This window comes from Sebastes fasciatus, chromosome 11 (assembly GCF_043250625.1).
Source record: "Sebastes fasciatus isolate fSebFas1 chromosome 11, fSebFas1.pri, whole genome shotgun sequence".
Taxonomy (NCBI): Eukaryota; Metazoa; Chordata; class Actinopteri; order Perciformes; family Sebastidae; genus Sebastes; species Sebastes fasciatus.
The window spans coordinates 19,909,190-19,924,173 of record NC_133805.1 but is presented as its reverse complement, the minus strand read 5'-3'; the positions used below and the strand labels follow the sequence as shown (position 1 = coordinate 19,924,173).

Here is a 14,984-nt window from a genome sequence, read left to right as displayed (position 1 = left end):
ACTCAGGCTTTTCATAAAAATTAAAAAACTGTAATCTACAAGCCCAAACTGAGATGACCCTGGTGACATCACTATGACATCATCAGGGTTACTTTCTCAGACTTAACGATAATTCAACATTTTGGAAAATATTCCTATTCACTATAGAGTTCGGTGAAAAGATCGATACCACTCTTTGTGTTGAATATAAGCAAACTTTTTTTACTCAGATTTTATGCAGATGATAGTGTGTTCTTTTCCCTAAAAATAGATTCAAACTATTACAATATATCGCCTTTCTAACAGTATCGCAATATATTGAATCGTAACCCCTGTATCATGATACGTATCGTATCGCCAGATTCTTGCCAATACACAGCCCTACTAATGAGAGTGGTATTGAGCTTCTCATCTGGCTCGCAGCATGAAAGCGAATAAGCTTATTTCCCAAAATGTCAAACTATTCCTCTAAGACAACATTTAACATTTGAGAAGTTTGGCTTCTTTTGTTAAATGAACAAAAAGTGTTTTGCAGAAAAACAAGTTCATATTCCTCATAGCAAAGTAATGCAAAAAGCATTATCTTGATTTTGGTACCAAAACTCAGGTATCAACTCTGCACTGGAATACCCAGCCATACTAATATGGTCTCATCACGCCATGTTTACCTCACATAACTGGGGAACTGGAACAAAACAAATTGGAGCGATGATGATTCAGTGATACATGGGGTTAGGAGTCACCATGGTGTCCAATTCACATTACAATGATCCACAATAGACAAACAGCACCAGGATCATGCAAAGTTTTGTATTGAATCAGGTGGGACATCAATGTGTTTGGATGTGGGTCAACAAAGCACAACTCAAACAACACACGCATAGACACATGTTGCTATTCAAAGGGCGTTGTTCAAATTTTGGGTCTTACCGTTTCTGCGAAGGTGTCATCAGAGCTGAGACCTTATCATCGTAGTATTTCCTCATGGCAAAGCGGTCCAACGCCTGATCAGCACTTTGAGGGAGACAGTGAGGTGCATTAAACACTTTAGGCAATTATGACTCCAGAGAGAGATTACACTCTGTTGCTCTATAATTAAATGGTGTTAACCCTAACTTAAATTAGGACAACACACACACACACACACACACACACACACACACATGCATACACATGCATAATGGCCAAGAGGGAAAGTTAGCGGAGAGACAGGGGATTCCAGCAGAGAGGAAGAGAATGGCAGCATTAAGTAAACATGGAGGGGGAGAGGAGGACAGAGTGTGTGCACAGCTCTGCTATTCAGACAGACCTAAAACCAACAGGCGCTGGAGCCTTTTCACCACTGCTCTGTTTCTCTCTCGTCGGCCTTCTGCTCCCCCCCTCTGAATCTATTCCATTGTAAATCTGCCTCATTGTTTTCCTATCTCTTCCTCTACCTCTTTTTGCCCTCTGTCTTTCACATTCGCCCGGTCTTCCTTAGCGGGATACTAAGGGAAGCTAAATCGAAGGCCGAGGATGTGTGCTCATGCCACACTGACTGCGGTGTGCAGAAAGGATCTACATAGGAGCATAACACCAGGTGGTCTCTCCTAATGTTTACTGCGTTTCTTTACTTTAGGGCTCTTTGGACAATGACATTGGTTAGAAAATTAGAATCAGTTTTCTTCCCGATGAATAGATTTCAAGAAACTGACACTGTGGCCAGAAGCTATTACGGTAACTCACATGTTTCCAAGTTGATTCATGCAATTCAATACGAGGTGATTCATGGCTTAAATTGTGTGGTTTTCCTTTGAATTTGAACTTTACTTTGACTCACTCTCTGAATCAGCTTGACACTCAATTGTAGCAGGTAAATAAATCAGCCGTGGTCAGGCACTGACATTTCTCGTGGTCTACAGAATGACTTTACATGACCCGTTGTGGCTTGTTGTTGACATTATTCGCTGCCAAAAACAGTGAGTGATATTATGATAAATCCTGAGTACAAGGACATTTATAGTAACCTAACAAGAAAATTTTTACACATAGTAGGAGTTACCTGGCTGACACGTCGGTGAAATGCACAAAGGATGAAATGACGACACCGATTCGACCCTTGCCGCCCTGAAGAAACAAGAGAGGCCAGGAGGTGATTCACTGCACACACAGCACTTTACTCAGCTTTAAAGGGGGTCCTACATAAACACACTATTTTCTGCCAATGTTAGAACATTTTGGGATATTTTCAAAGGTGGGAACAGGTCATCGTTTTTTAAGTCAAAAGTAAGTCTCAAGTCTTTGCACTCAAGTCCCAAGTCCTAAATTTTGAGTTTCAAGTCCTAAACATTTCATAATGCGCTCTTCTGCGTCTCCGACTGTAAATTTCAACCCGCACGTTCTGCATACTACAATTCACGTTTCGTAGACCCCTGTGTAGTTGTTGTACATGAACAAAATCATCTTTGGTATCATTTTCTCCAACTGGCGCTTAATAACGTAACATTAGTTCTTCATGGTCGAGTGGATCTGGGGAGTTACAGCTGCAGTGGGTGGAATTGGAGCAAATTTGATTAAAACAAATATATTTCTATAAAACGGACACTATATCCTGACAGTAGTGCACGAGACAGGTAATCTGAAAAAATCTGTGCCTCTGTGTCCTCCCGTGCTCCTAATGGCATCTGCCAGATTTCACAGACCGGAGGAAAACAACCAATCAGAGCTGAGCTGGAGCCTACCGTCTCTGAGCAGCTGTCAATCACTCACAAACTCTGATCAAACGGTCAAACTAGGCAGCACTGATCAAATATGAATCAATATTCTGTTACTGTAATGCCTATTTCTCACATTAAATCTTTTCAGAAACATCTTGTAGTGTACTGTTTAGCTGTAAAATGAGAAAGTTTGACCTGGCAGCCATGTTGAGATAAATTGAGGAAATACCAAGCACCGCCCACCAGCCGGAGCACAGCCGGAGCACAGCCAATAGGAACGCTCTCTCTCTGAAATGACCTGTGATTGGCCAAAGTCCCCCGTCACGGGCTATATTTTTTAAATCCTAAAAACAGAGCCATGAGGAGGTGCACACGTCTAGTTTTCCCTCAGAACACTTGAATTACAATATGCTGAAAGTTTATTATGGAATTTTTGCCCAAATGATGTCAAAAACATTCTGCCTACTGCAGGTTTATGTGTCGATTTGCTGGGAATGAACAGCGTTAACGATAGCTGATTCAGGAAATGGAGGGAAATTAATTGATTCGTGGCACACATTTTAAAAAACATATTTTTTTTAATCTTTGGGCTTGGGGGAAGGTATCAAGTATTTTCAATTCAAAAGGCTCAAGTCCAAGAGAAGTCATAAATCATTGCTGCTAAAGTCCAAGTTGAGTTGCAAGTCTTTTTTGATTTTGTCAAGTCCAGTCTAAAATCATCAAATTTGTGACTCGAGTCCAAGTCATGTGACTCGAGTCCACACCTTATTATTATTTCACATGACACAAATCTGCATCTCTGTATCTGTGAAGTGGACATGGCTAATTTAGAAAAAAGGCAGACACATATTTACATCCACCAACCAGGATTTAGCAATTTTAATCAGAATATTATCTCATGAGAAATACTTAAAATACTTATTTCGTTTTCAGGGGTTTTAACAAAAAAAAAACACTTCAGAAATGTGTAATGACACAATAATTACAATGTAGTCTGTAGAAATTGCTAAATGATTCGATGCTCACCCTGCAGTGTATAACCACCACATGAAGGGGGTCAGCATTGAGCCAGCTCTCCATGGCCTTACAGATGGTACAGATCTTATCCAGAGGTGGAGCGTGCATGTCCGGCCAGCCCGTATCTAGAGTCTGAAAGCACATCACTCACTGTAAACACACACAGCAGCGCTCTATACCAATCAATATCATGCTGTTTACTGTAGCTGGTTAGACAGAGCTGATCAATGAGGATGAACAGAAGATCTATTTTTGCCATTGAAATGAATAGTTTTTTCTAAACATTGATATACTCATCCTGCTAGGATTTTAATTTATGTAGATGACACAATGTCACATAAACGTACCTTAGGGTTCATTTTAGTGAGATCATGTCTTTTCTCCGACAGGTTGATAATCTAAAGAGAACATACAACAAAGCCAATGACTTCAAATGTTGTCTCTGAGATTATTGCATCCTGCTTTAACCCTAAAAATGAGTGAAAGATGCACTATGCACTCTGAGATCAATACTCTCAGGTCAATATCCCATGAAAGCCCATCAGCCCTGACATCAATACTGTTTGCTCTTTGACACATTTCAAGGTGAGACAGCGAGCAGCAGCGGACGGCGAGCACTGACCAGGTAATTATCCGCGTGCTTGGACTTGAGCATCCGCGTGACATCCTTCAAGTTGTGAGAGTAGATCTCCTCCGTGCACCCCCGGGGGAAGGACACGGCGATGATGCGCTCTGTGATGTACGTCAGGTCGAGTTCGTATCCCTCCTCCATCCTGAATCTTGGGACTTCCTGTTGAAAAGCAGAGACACAGGTGGCTCAGACGGGCGCTTCAATAACCTCACACCATTTTAGAGCAGGTGACTTTGCTCATAAGTCAATATTTGGTGGTCAAAGTCCTCAGCTTTAGTCATTGTGTCCAAGTTTGCCACGGATATCTTTAGAGTCTGACCTCAATTCCAGATTGTGTGACAGAGGGTGTCTTGTTTGCACAGAAACGGCCGACATTGTGAGTCACAAACACTGTACTGGCTGAAAGGAAACATTATATGAAGGGCTTTTTAACATCTGTGAGAGATGAGTGCCGCTTATCTCTACTGCAAAAGGAGATACAGTGCAGTGGCATCAAAAGATTGAATGCCAGCAATCTAGCACCCAATGTCAGTGACAAAGACAAAAAAAACGTTCAAACAATTCCGGTTAGAACCAGTTGCTGTAAATCCCTGAGTGATGGCATGTCCCTGTGACCTCATGGCCGTGCACTTCCTGCAGTGGTGGTCTGGAGAGAGCCCATCTCACCCCACACATCCACAGACTCATCCCTTATTCTCTTATCTAGTCATCTCTGTACGCTCTGTGCTGGTTGTCAGCCGGAGAAAAGCAAAGTGTTGCTGCTGCAGCCATCACTAGTGCTAACACTGTTACTATTACTAGTTGATTAATCAATAAATTAAACAAACTAACACCTCAAATATGTTTGTTGCTGTTTCCAGCTTATAAATTGTGAGGATTTGTTGCTTCTCTCTGTTTTTATGATTGTCAAATTGATAAATTCAGGTTTTTGGTCGGACACAACAAGCAATTTAAAGTTGTCATTTTAGGATCTAGAGAATTAAACCTGCAGTAGGCAGAATGTGTTACTCTATAATAACCTTTCAGCATATTGTAATTCAAGTGTTCTGAGAAACTAGACTTCTGCACCTCCTCATGGCTCTGTTTTCAGGCTTTAAGAAATCTCTCTATCTCTCAGATCACTTGACTTACAATATGCTGAAAGGTTATTATGGAATTTTTGCCCAATGATGCCAAAAACGTGTTGCCTACTGAAGCTTTAAGACAGTACTACACTATTAGTTGAAGTTCATCACTGTGGGTACTGTATGTGTACTGCTCGCCTTGTAGTTTTGAGTTTAAAGGCTCTTGTATAGTTCCTATTTTTATTTCTATTGTCATTTTTATTTTATATACTACATTTTTTACTCTACTTTTACTTTTTTCTTTTTATCTGTACTCATTATTGTATTTTAAAAATTGCTAATAAAGCAAACCAAACCAAATCCTACTTTTTGAGAGAGTTGAATTAGGCTGTATGTCGATAACTTAAAAAACAATAACTGATCTATACTTGTGCGTAGCATTTATAAGAGATAACTGATAAGTAGAGCTTGATAAAGGTTTCAGATTTCACACAAACAGAAACACATTCCTAAAGCTGCCAAAGATCATCATCATTCTTCTTGAATGACTCCAATTGTTTGTTGTGATTAAACGATCCACAGTCAGGAATGCGTCCGTCAATTAAGTCTGCAATGACTGCAGGCTACAGCTCGACACTTTGAAGGGGGCCAGAGAGGGAGCCATAAACCCGGACAGTGTAGCCGCGGCTTAAACCAACCCTCAGAGCGGAATGAAAGAGGCCATGTGTATGAAGAGGTCATCACTCGGGGAAACGGGGCTGGGTGTTTATTGAGTGTGTGTGTGTTGGTGGAGGTGGTGGGAGCGGGGGGGAAAGAGGTCCTCGGGGATTGTTACTAATGGTGGGGTTAGTCTATTTCCCCTGAGACTCTGAGGGAAAAACTGTTGACTAATGGGAAATTAATGAACAGGTCGGCCAGTACTTAGGCTCTGTGTCTCTCCAGGGCAGGGGCATGGGAAGAAGGCTTAGTGATGTTTTGAAAGTGTCAAAGTACTGTGCCAACTAGAGATGGGAAGGATATCTAACTAACACTTAACCTCCAGGAATGTGAAAAAATTTTACTTAATTAATTTGGTGTGTGAAGATCTGTTTTAAAGGAATTTTAACATTAAAGTTTTACATTTTGGGAAATACGCTTATTCGCTTTCTTTGCTGAGAGTTGGATTACAAATGTATATCATCCTCATGTATGTGCGGCAAAGTTAACGTTACGTTATTTTAGCATAAAGACTGGAAAGGTTGTGTCCAAGAAGGTAACGTGCAAATCGCGAAACTCTCGCGAGATGGTCAGGGTTAGGTGTTGACCTTGAATGGTTGAATGGATAGGTCGTCGAGCAGGGAGACTCGTGAGAGTTTTTGCAAGTTTTTGCAATTTGCGGGTTACCTTCTAGACACGACTGACTGCAAACAGCTAGCCTGGCTCTGTCCATATTATTAACAAAGGCCCTGTTCAGACGATCACAAGTGGTCACTGGAGACGTATTCCAATGCCAGGTGTGAACAGGGTCAAAATCTGCCTACAATATCTCACACATTTCATACGTACAAAACCAAAGTGTAAAAAACGACACAGGGAGTTATGTTTTGGATTCTTTCTTAGCTGAGCGCAGTAACTTCCAACTTACTTGCGTACGCAAAAAAAATAGACATATAACCACTCCCTAAAACCACAACATGTGCTTTTTCACACTTTCCTTTTTGGACGTGCTGTAGTCATGGATGTATAAAGAGAACTGGATACAGCATTGGAGGCGGGGCTCCTGTTCATTCCTATGAGAGTTGCTCAGTGGCGAATGAAGCAAAAAAAAGCTTGACTTCCGAGTATAAAAGTACCCCGATCTTCCCACGATCTGCCGCATCCATTGGGCCCATAGAGCAGGCGTAGTAGCGTTTCCTTTAACTCCACCTCCCAGCCCGCGGTCCAGCCTCGGTCTGGGGCTCATTCACATGAACAGAGGAAGGGAAGTAACTCTGGATTCGGCTATTAGTGCATTTTACAACTTTGGGATTTAAATCAGGGCCATTCAAGTGTTCATACTGGTTTGATTTACCTAAAAAAATAAATGATCCGCTGATTTACAGGCGTTTCCCAATGTAAGTCTGATGGGAAAAAGTATTTTTGGGCCCAATGGCATCACATGACGGACACAGAAGTTGTAATTCCACCGTTTGGCCACTACGTAAAATTTGCTTCAAAGCCCAGCGCTCTTCCTTGGGCCTTCGATTTCCAGTCTTTATGCTAAATTAAGGTAAGCGGCTGCTTGCGGTAGCTTCATATTTAATGGACAGACATGACAGTGTTATCAATCTTCTCATCTAACTCTCGGAAAGAGAGCTTAAAAAGTCAAACTAAATCACTGATAACATGGGTCATTTCAAAGTACCTAAACCAAGAGAAATAAAGGTTTCAACCAATTCAAATAAAACCCATAAAAATGCACAAAAGTAGCTGATATGACATTATAAAATAAATCATAATTTCCTAAATATCAATTTATTAATTTCTCAGGGAGCATTCATGCGAGACAGTGCAGTAACCAGCATCCTTTTCCTCCTAGACCTCGCACTTCTCCCACTCGTCATTCAAGCGAACATGAGCGACTTGCCCTAGCACGCACTAAAGATAATTGGTCTTTAATTTGCACTGACTGCTTTTGTTCCTGGTTTGAGGCGCAGCATTAGCTCACAAAGGCAGAATAAGCAGTGCCAAGGAACTCAAATCCCGAGCCCACCCATGGCACTGGGAGAGCGAGGCTGGTAGAGGGAGCGGGGCAGGCCGGGAGATTGGAGAAAAAACGGGTTGCCAGGTCTACTGTGAACAAGCTGCAACAGGTTTACTGAGGTCAGGATGTTGGGGGATTAGGGTGTGTCTGGCTCCCCCAGCTCCAACCCCTGCAGGTAAGAGCTTGACTGGGCTGCGTGCATGCTGTCAGCCACGTTCACACATGCATGACCATCACTCGGGACCGGCTCCAAAATGCCTCTCTTTCAATTACCCGGAGCAACGCTGGAAATAAATTAATCAAACATTCCATGTATGCATAAAAGAAATGCAGAGTAGAAAGGCATATTAAAGAGCTGTTTCTATTTCAGGAGCCGCACCCTCACCTGGTCCACACCGTACATGGAATCTTCCATTCAGTAGGAGCAGGTGGACCACGAGATGAACGACGACAGCATCATGTAATAGGACATGAACTGTCTCAAAAGCCAGACATCAGTCAGTCAGACCCTAAGGGTTAAATCACGGCCTCGTCATGTGAACAGTGACCTCATCAGTTGTTTTCATTTCTGAGTCCACTGTGGCGACAACAGTTGGCAAAAACTCTGCATGCTTGTCTGTCACAAATAATAAAAGACTCTCCCGAGCCGAGCCTAGGGTTGAGCCACAGCAACCGAATCCGGTCGCTCAAAAAGTTTGTTTGTGTGATTAAGCTGGTTGCTACATATCTCTTGGCCCCGACTGTATTTTCCATTAGCGATCTCAGTGTGGCCATCATCCTGCAGATTGCTTTTACATATTTCTACAAACCAGTGGAGGAGGGAATACAGCATACAGAGTATTGGTTAAATGTGGGAAAGAAAAAAAGTTTAAGGTAAAGGAAGAAGCATATACTTTTAAAGATAGTGATGAGATGGGGATATCAACACAATGACCATGGAAGAAAGAAGTTAAAATTAAATTATTGACATTTGGGCTGCAACTTTTATTTTGTTATCAATCAATGTATCAATGCTTTTTTTGATTCAATGTTTAGTTTGTAAAATGTCAAAAATAATGACAAATTCTCATCACAAGTTTCTATCAACGCCCACCAAATGTCTCAAAGCCAACAAGTAGAGCTGCAACAATGAATCAATTAGTTGTCAACCATTAAATTAAATCACCAACCATTTTTGGTAATCGATTAATTGGTTTGAGTAATTTTTGAAAGAAAAACAAAAATCAAAAATCTCTGATTCCAGCTTCTTAAATGTGAATATTTTCTGGTTTCTTTTCTCCTCTATGACAGTAAACTGAATATCTTTGAGAAAACAAGACATTTGAGGACGTCATCTTGGGCTTTGGGGAACACATCAACGTTTTATAGCATTATAACTATAACAACTAATCAATTCATCAAGAAAAGAATCGACAGATTACTCGACAATGAAAATAGTCATTAGTTGCAGCCCTATTTCCATCCTTATATTAGAGAAGCTGCAACAACCAAACTTAAGTCTAGTTTTACAAGATTTAAACTTAAATCTAGGACTGACCCAAATGGTATTCCACCTCCAAATCACGATTCGAAAGCTTCGTTTTTCTTTTCTTTTTTTTTCAAATGTTATATATATATATTAAGTATGTAATAATAACGTATAAATCACAAAATAACCCATGAAATAAGGAATAATCCCACAACATTATCCATATTCATCATTCATTATTATTAGTTATTCTCAGATGGATATCTTGTTGTGTGTAGAAGTGCTGGTGTGTACAGTAGTGTAGCAGCGGCACTGAAACGGGGGAGATGGAGTCGGACAGACAGAAAAACAAGTCAGCCTGCTACTCCGCGCTGCTCCGCGAAGCTTCGAATACCATCGAATATTTCTCCCCTCCGAAGTTTCGAAGCCCAAAATATGGCAATCGGGACAGCCCTACTTCAATCTACTTAATCCATATTTAAATGGCTAGGTTGCAAATTAGTAAGAGATGCAAAGTGTTGTTAATTAAAGAATACTAAAATATCCACAAACACGCCTGCACACATATGAAAGCCATCAAGGCGTCCCCCCTCCCCCCCTATTCACACTCTGAAATCAACTTCTGTTGGCTCCAGCTTCTAGTTTATGATTGGCAACGGCCTCCATTTTTGTGATATTTTTTATAGGCCCATTAAACTGAAATGATGTGTCTGAAATGAAAAATGGGTGCACTGATATTCCTCACTAATAGTAGAGGAAAAAAAAGAGCAACCAAACCCCAACTCGACACTAACTTTCTCTGCTACAGACCGACGGTTAGAGGTCCAATTCAAAAAGTGGGGTGATAAAGCTCATCCAGCCCAGCATGAAGGAGCTGGCTCTGTATGGAAAAGGCAGCTACACATACAGTCTCTATGGGAGACTCTGGACAGATTAATGATCTCCTGAGCTGTTTGTCTGCAAACCTGAGCAACACCTAAAGTGCCATAAATGCTTCAGGAAGTCTGGCTGCCTGCGGGGTCGGGGGGGACTTCTGGATGGAAATGTCTTTGTTTTTTTTGTATAAAATGTAGCTTCATTCCTTCTTTGATTGCAGCACATGAAAATCCCTATTCATGCCTGTTTTACCGCTCCATCAGATGACAGGAGTTGCACAACCAGAACAGATTTTGCTTCTTGAATGTTATCCTCTGGCTGTAGTTGGTATTTAGCATTCACATCTAATAACCTTGATACCATCGCTGTTCCAAACCGCCTTGTATTCACAATTGGCACGAGCGCGCGCCTCATACTGCGGGATAACATGTCCACACAGTGACATAACAGGCTGGGTTTGAAGGGCCCGGAGAGGGACAAGGCCACAGTTTGTTCTGGCCTTTTTCCTGTCAAGGGGGCTGTGTGTGTTTACGCTGTGGCTTTTGACACCCATTCACTGCTGAAGAACTGAAATAAACAAAAACCATGAGAGAAAAAAGATGTTTTTTTGTACGTTTATTTAGTAACCCTGGAACTCTAACGTGTATTTGTGCCACATTTTCATGAGATATGTTGAAGGGGAATAAAAAAAACGACCGCCTTGAGCAAATGTGTGCACCCTTAAGGCTCCTAAAGTACTCCCTAATTACCGCTTTCCATCCCAAGGTCATAGTGGAATGCGTTCCAAAATGGATTCCCACTCTCGCTCGCTCTCATTCCCTCCATCTCTCCTTTTCTTTCCCCCTTTATTGCCTCTATTCTCCTTCCTTCTCCAGGTCTAATGGCTTACACATGCCAGCCAAGTGGCCGTGGCACCGCTGTGACAAAGTGAAATGCCCCGGGGCGCTCCGTCCCCGCTGTTCCTCCCTCCCCAGGGTTAGATCACACAGTGTTCTGCTTACAGTACACAACACCAACTCCTGGTGCCAACCCACCTGTCCAAACCACACCATCAGGATGCCCATTCATCTGTCGCCCTGCCAGCCCTTTGTAATTACCCACCACTTGACACTTTGGGTTTCTGTCACATTTCTTTCGCCTTGAGGAGGGGGTGGGGGGGCAAGATATTGTTCTTTAAAACGACCTCAAAATAGAACCGCCAACAAAAGCTATAATTGCCAGTTCAAAAAAAATGTTTCTCCTGTCTCGCTGGGTCTGTAATTAAAGCTAATCTTGAAAGAGTTTAGCCTGCAAAAATGTTCAGGACAAACCTGCATGTTGCGCTTGAAGAAGAAGAAGGGGTGTAAATGCAGGTGTGTGTGTCTGATTTCCAAGCAAAGGGAGGGGAGGGATATTCAGGTGAAGAGGCTTGCTGTGATGTAAGGAAGCGTGTACATGTCATCAACAAATGGCTGCCTGAGATATAGCCCTGGGGCCACAAATACCACGCAGCAGCTGGAGCTCAAAAGAAAAGAAGCCTCATCTCGTTCTGATTTGTCTCCATCATTTTATCCACCAGACTGAGGAGTCCAAAACAGTCACGTCCTTTTGGAGCTCTATACTGCTGGTGTGCAAGTCCTCCACAAGAATGGGCCCCATATGGTTCACATTAGAAAAAGGTCTCCAGAGCCCACAACAGCGAGGAACCCCAAATTATAGCCATTGCAAAAAAAAACACAGTTCATTAAAGGAAGACATTTAAAGCTAAAAAAAGGGACCCAAAGAAGTTCAAGCCAAGCTTTTAGGGGGAGGTCAATTCAAAGACTCTTTCACATTGAAAAAAAGAAATCACAAGATCAGTGCTGGAGGTCAGCTTGAATGAGTCCCTTCTTCAGAGTGCTGCTGGAGCACAAACACACATTCACACACACACACACACACACACACACTGCTGGTTTTAGTGGGACTCGGAGCCAAAGTAAATACAGAGGGAGCATTTTGCACTTTAAATACAGAAGCAAAGTCAATGAAATGTGACTGAGCAAAGAGCTAAAGAGAAGAGTAGCATTGTGTGGAAGTCTAATCCTGCTTTCTAAGTAGTTTAAAAACAATCCCTGCTAGAAAAAGGAAAAAGGAAAAGTTCAGACTTACCTTTTCAAACTGAAAGCGAGTACTTTGATTCTTCTTCTTTTCTTTTTTTTCCTCCTTTGTCACCAAGAGCTGCAGAGAGAGAGAGAAAGAGTCCGAATCAGAGAGCCCTCAGCTCAGTCATACTGTAGGCTTAGTGCGCACTGAGAGGCTCATTTTGCTCTGCTGGAATGCACTCTCTGGACCTCCTCGGCCTTTTTTCTGATAAAATGGAAGTCTTTTGCTCGGTTCCTGATCTGCTGCTGTTGCTGCTGCTCAGCCCCCTTCAGCACACTTCCTCTCCTCCAGTCCGGCCACAAGTCCTGGCATGGGATAGTCCTCCCACTGCGCCGCTAGGGCTGTCTCCATAGTTCCCTCCCTCTTCCTCCCTTCCTCCTCCTCCTCCTCCTCCCCCGCCTGTCTCCATTTGTTCTCACCCTCACTCCTCACACGCAGACGGAGACTTCCTCCAGCCCTCCACCCACTCCTCCTCCACAGGACCCCCCCATCAACCCCTCACATGTATGTGGAGTAACTGAAATATAGGCAGCTAATAAGGTCTATCAGAATCAGAATCAGAATGGTGTTTATTGCCAGGTGTAAGAGGTATACACTAGGAATTTGCTTTGGTTTTGTTGGTGCAAGTCAAACAGTATAATAACAAAAGAATAGATAAAAACGTTAGAATAAAATAGGAATAATTCTTTTTTATTTCTACCAATATACAATATACAAAATAAGTCATAAACATAAAAATAAATATAAATAAACATTATATCATAAAATATACAATTATAAGACATTTAATAAGCAAGTATAGTAATAAGAATAGTTTGTTATTTTTGTTATTTGTTATTGATGTTTTTTTTTGTTTTGTTTTTTCAAAGTGAGGTCCAGGGACCCCCCAGCAAAAAGGGGAATCATTTCTTTTCTTTTTTTATACTTTCTTTTTTCCCTTTTTTTCAAGGTTGTTTTCAATAATGCAATTTACAGTTTGTAATTGCAATAGTTTATAAACCCATTTTTAAGTAGATGAGCTTATAGACAAACTCATTAAGTGCACTAGAAAAAAACCAAACCTCAACTTTCAAAATTGAAATAAAATTAAGAAAATAAATAATAATAATAATAATAATAATAATAATGACAATGTTAAAAAGAAAGAATAGAGTTAAAAAATTTTTAAAAAAAAAACAAAAACAAAAACACATAACAAAAAAAATAAAAATAATAATACAAAAATACGAGAGTACTAATAAATTAAATCAACAAATTAGTTAATAGAAAATAAAAAGGGGGGGAGGGAGAAGGAGCGCAAATATATAGTAATATCATTTACATGGGCACACACATGCATCCTCCTTCACGTCAGGTCACCTCCAAGCATATGTATATGTGCATGCGTGTTAACCCATGTAACTATATTTTTCCTTCTGTTAGATTCCATCTCTTCTCAAAAACATCCTTCATATTCCTTATTTTGTGAGTTCTCTTTTCCATAACTTTTACTTCTTGAATTACACAAAATCTGGGGGGTTTAGTTTTTTCCCACCCTTTTGTTATTTGCTTCAGTGCTGTGATTCTGAGTATTCTAAATAAGGGAATCATTTATTTTCACTATTATTCCATCCATAAGTAGAACAATGACAGACTGTTTTGGTCATGGGTTTCATACACACTCTGTAATAAAACATCTAAAAGCAAAAATCATATCAGACGGGAGACCTTGGGGAAAATCTGGTCTAATTTGTGTCAGTTTAGGGCACCTTGACATGAAAAGGTTTGCTATAGTCCATCACCTAAAACAAAGATTTATATGTGTATGTGTCAAAGTCAAGTTATCTGTAAAATAATTACTCTTAACTTAACTGTACAATAATTTGTACAATAATTCAACAGTACACTACTACTAATACTACATTTAACACACTTAATAGACCCCACTTCTCTGCATTTTCTATTCTTATTTACTTATTCACACTGTGGTTATAAATTTTATGTTTTTGATGCACATAGTTCTTATATTTCTCATATCAATATTTATTTATAGTACTCTACATATATTGTGTTATAGGCTGTAGCATGTGCATAATTTACATTTTACTCCTTTATTTCTATTTTTCTTATATTATATAAATTTATATTTTTCTTACTGCTTCTAAGGATGGGTTTAATGCAGAGGTCAAATTCCATGTATGTACCTGTATGTATATGATGAAGTAGGACTGGTAGCTGTAACTTTGCTAGAGGTACCCTTGAGCAAGCCAAACTGCTCCCCGGACAGCTAGTGGCTGCTCACTGTTCCTAATACTAGGATGGGTTAAATGCAGAGATTAAATGTCACTGTGTGCAATGCAATGTGTGACAATAAAATCGGATTTATTTACATTTGCATTTCTTTATACCTATATATAAGAACAATTGT

General features: G+C 40.7%; 1 protein-coding gene across 2 annotated transcripts in view; it reads right to left on the bottom strand.

Moving 5' to 3' along the window:
• Window positions 1–12,900, bottom strand: part of LOC141777284 (tensin-3-like) — a 39,672-nt gene extending 26,772 nt beyond the window's left edge. Inside the window, exons 1-6 of one of the 2 annotated variants that reach the window (XM_074651409.1) lie at window positions 12,584–12,899; window positions 4,315–4,482; window positions 4,040–4,090; window positions 3,702–3,824; window positions 2,021–2,085; window positions 910–993 (exon numbers count right to left, since the gene is read on the bottom strand). In XM_074651409.1, the coding sequence (XP_074507510.1) occupies window positions 910–993; window positions 2,021–2,085; window positions 3,702–3,824; window positions 4,040–4,090; window positions 4,315–4,464 (473 nt within the window). In that variant the 5' untranslated portion in view covers window positions 4,465–4,482; window positions 12,584–12,899. Of the gene's footprint in view, window positions 1–909; window positions 994–2,020; window positions 2,086–3,701; window positions 3,825–4,039; window positions 4,091–4,314; window positions 4,483–12,583 lie in introns of both variants that reach the window. The other variant, XM_074651410.1, reaches the window with a different exon arrangement.
• Window positions 12,901–14,984: the final 2,084 nt, after the last annotated feature.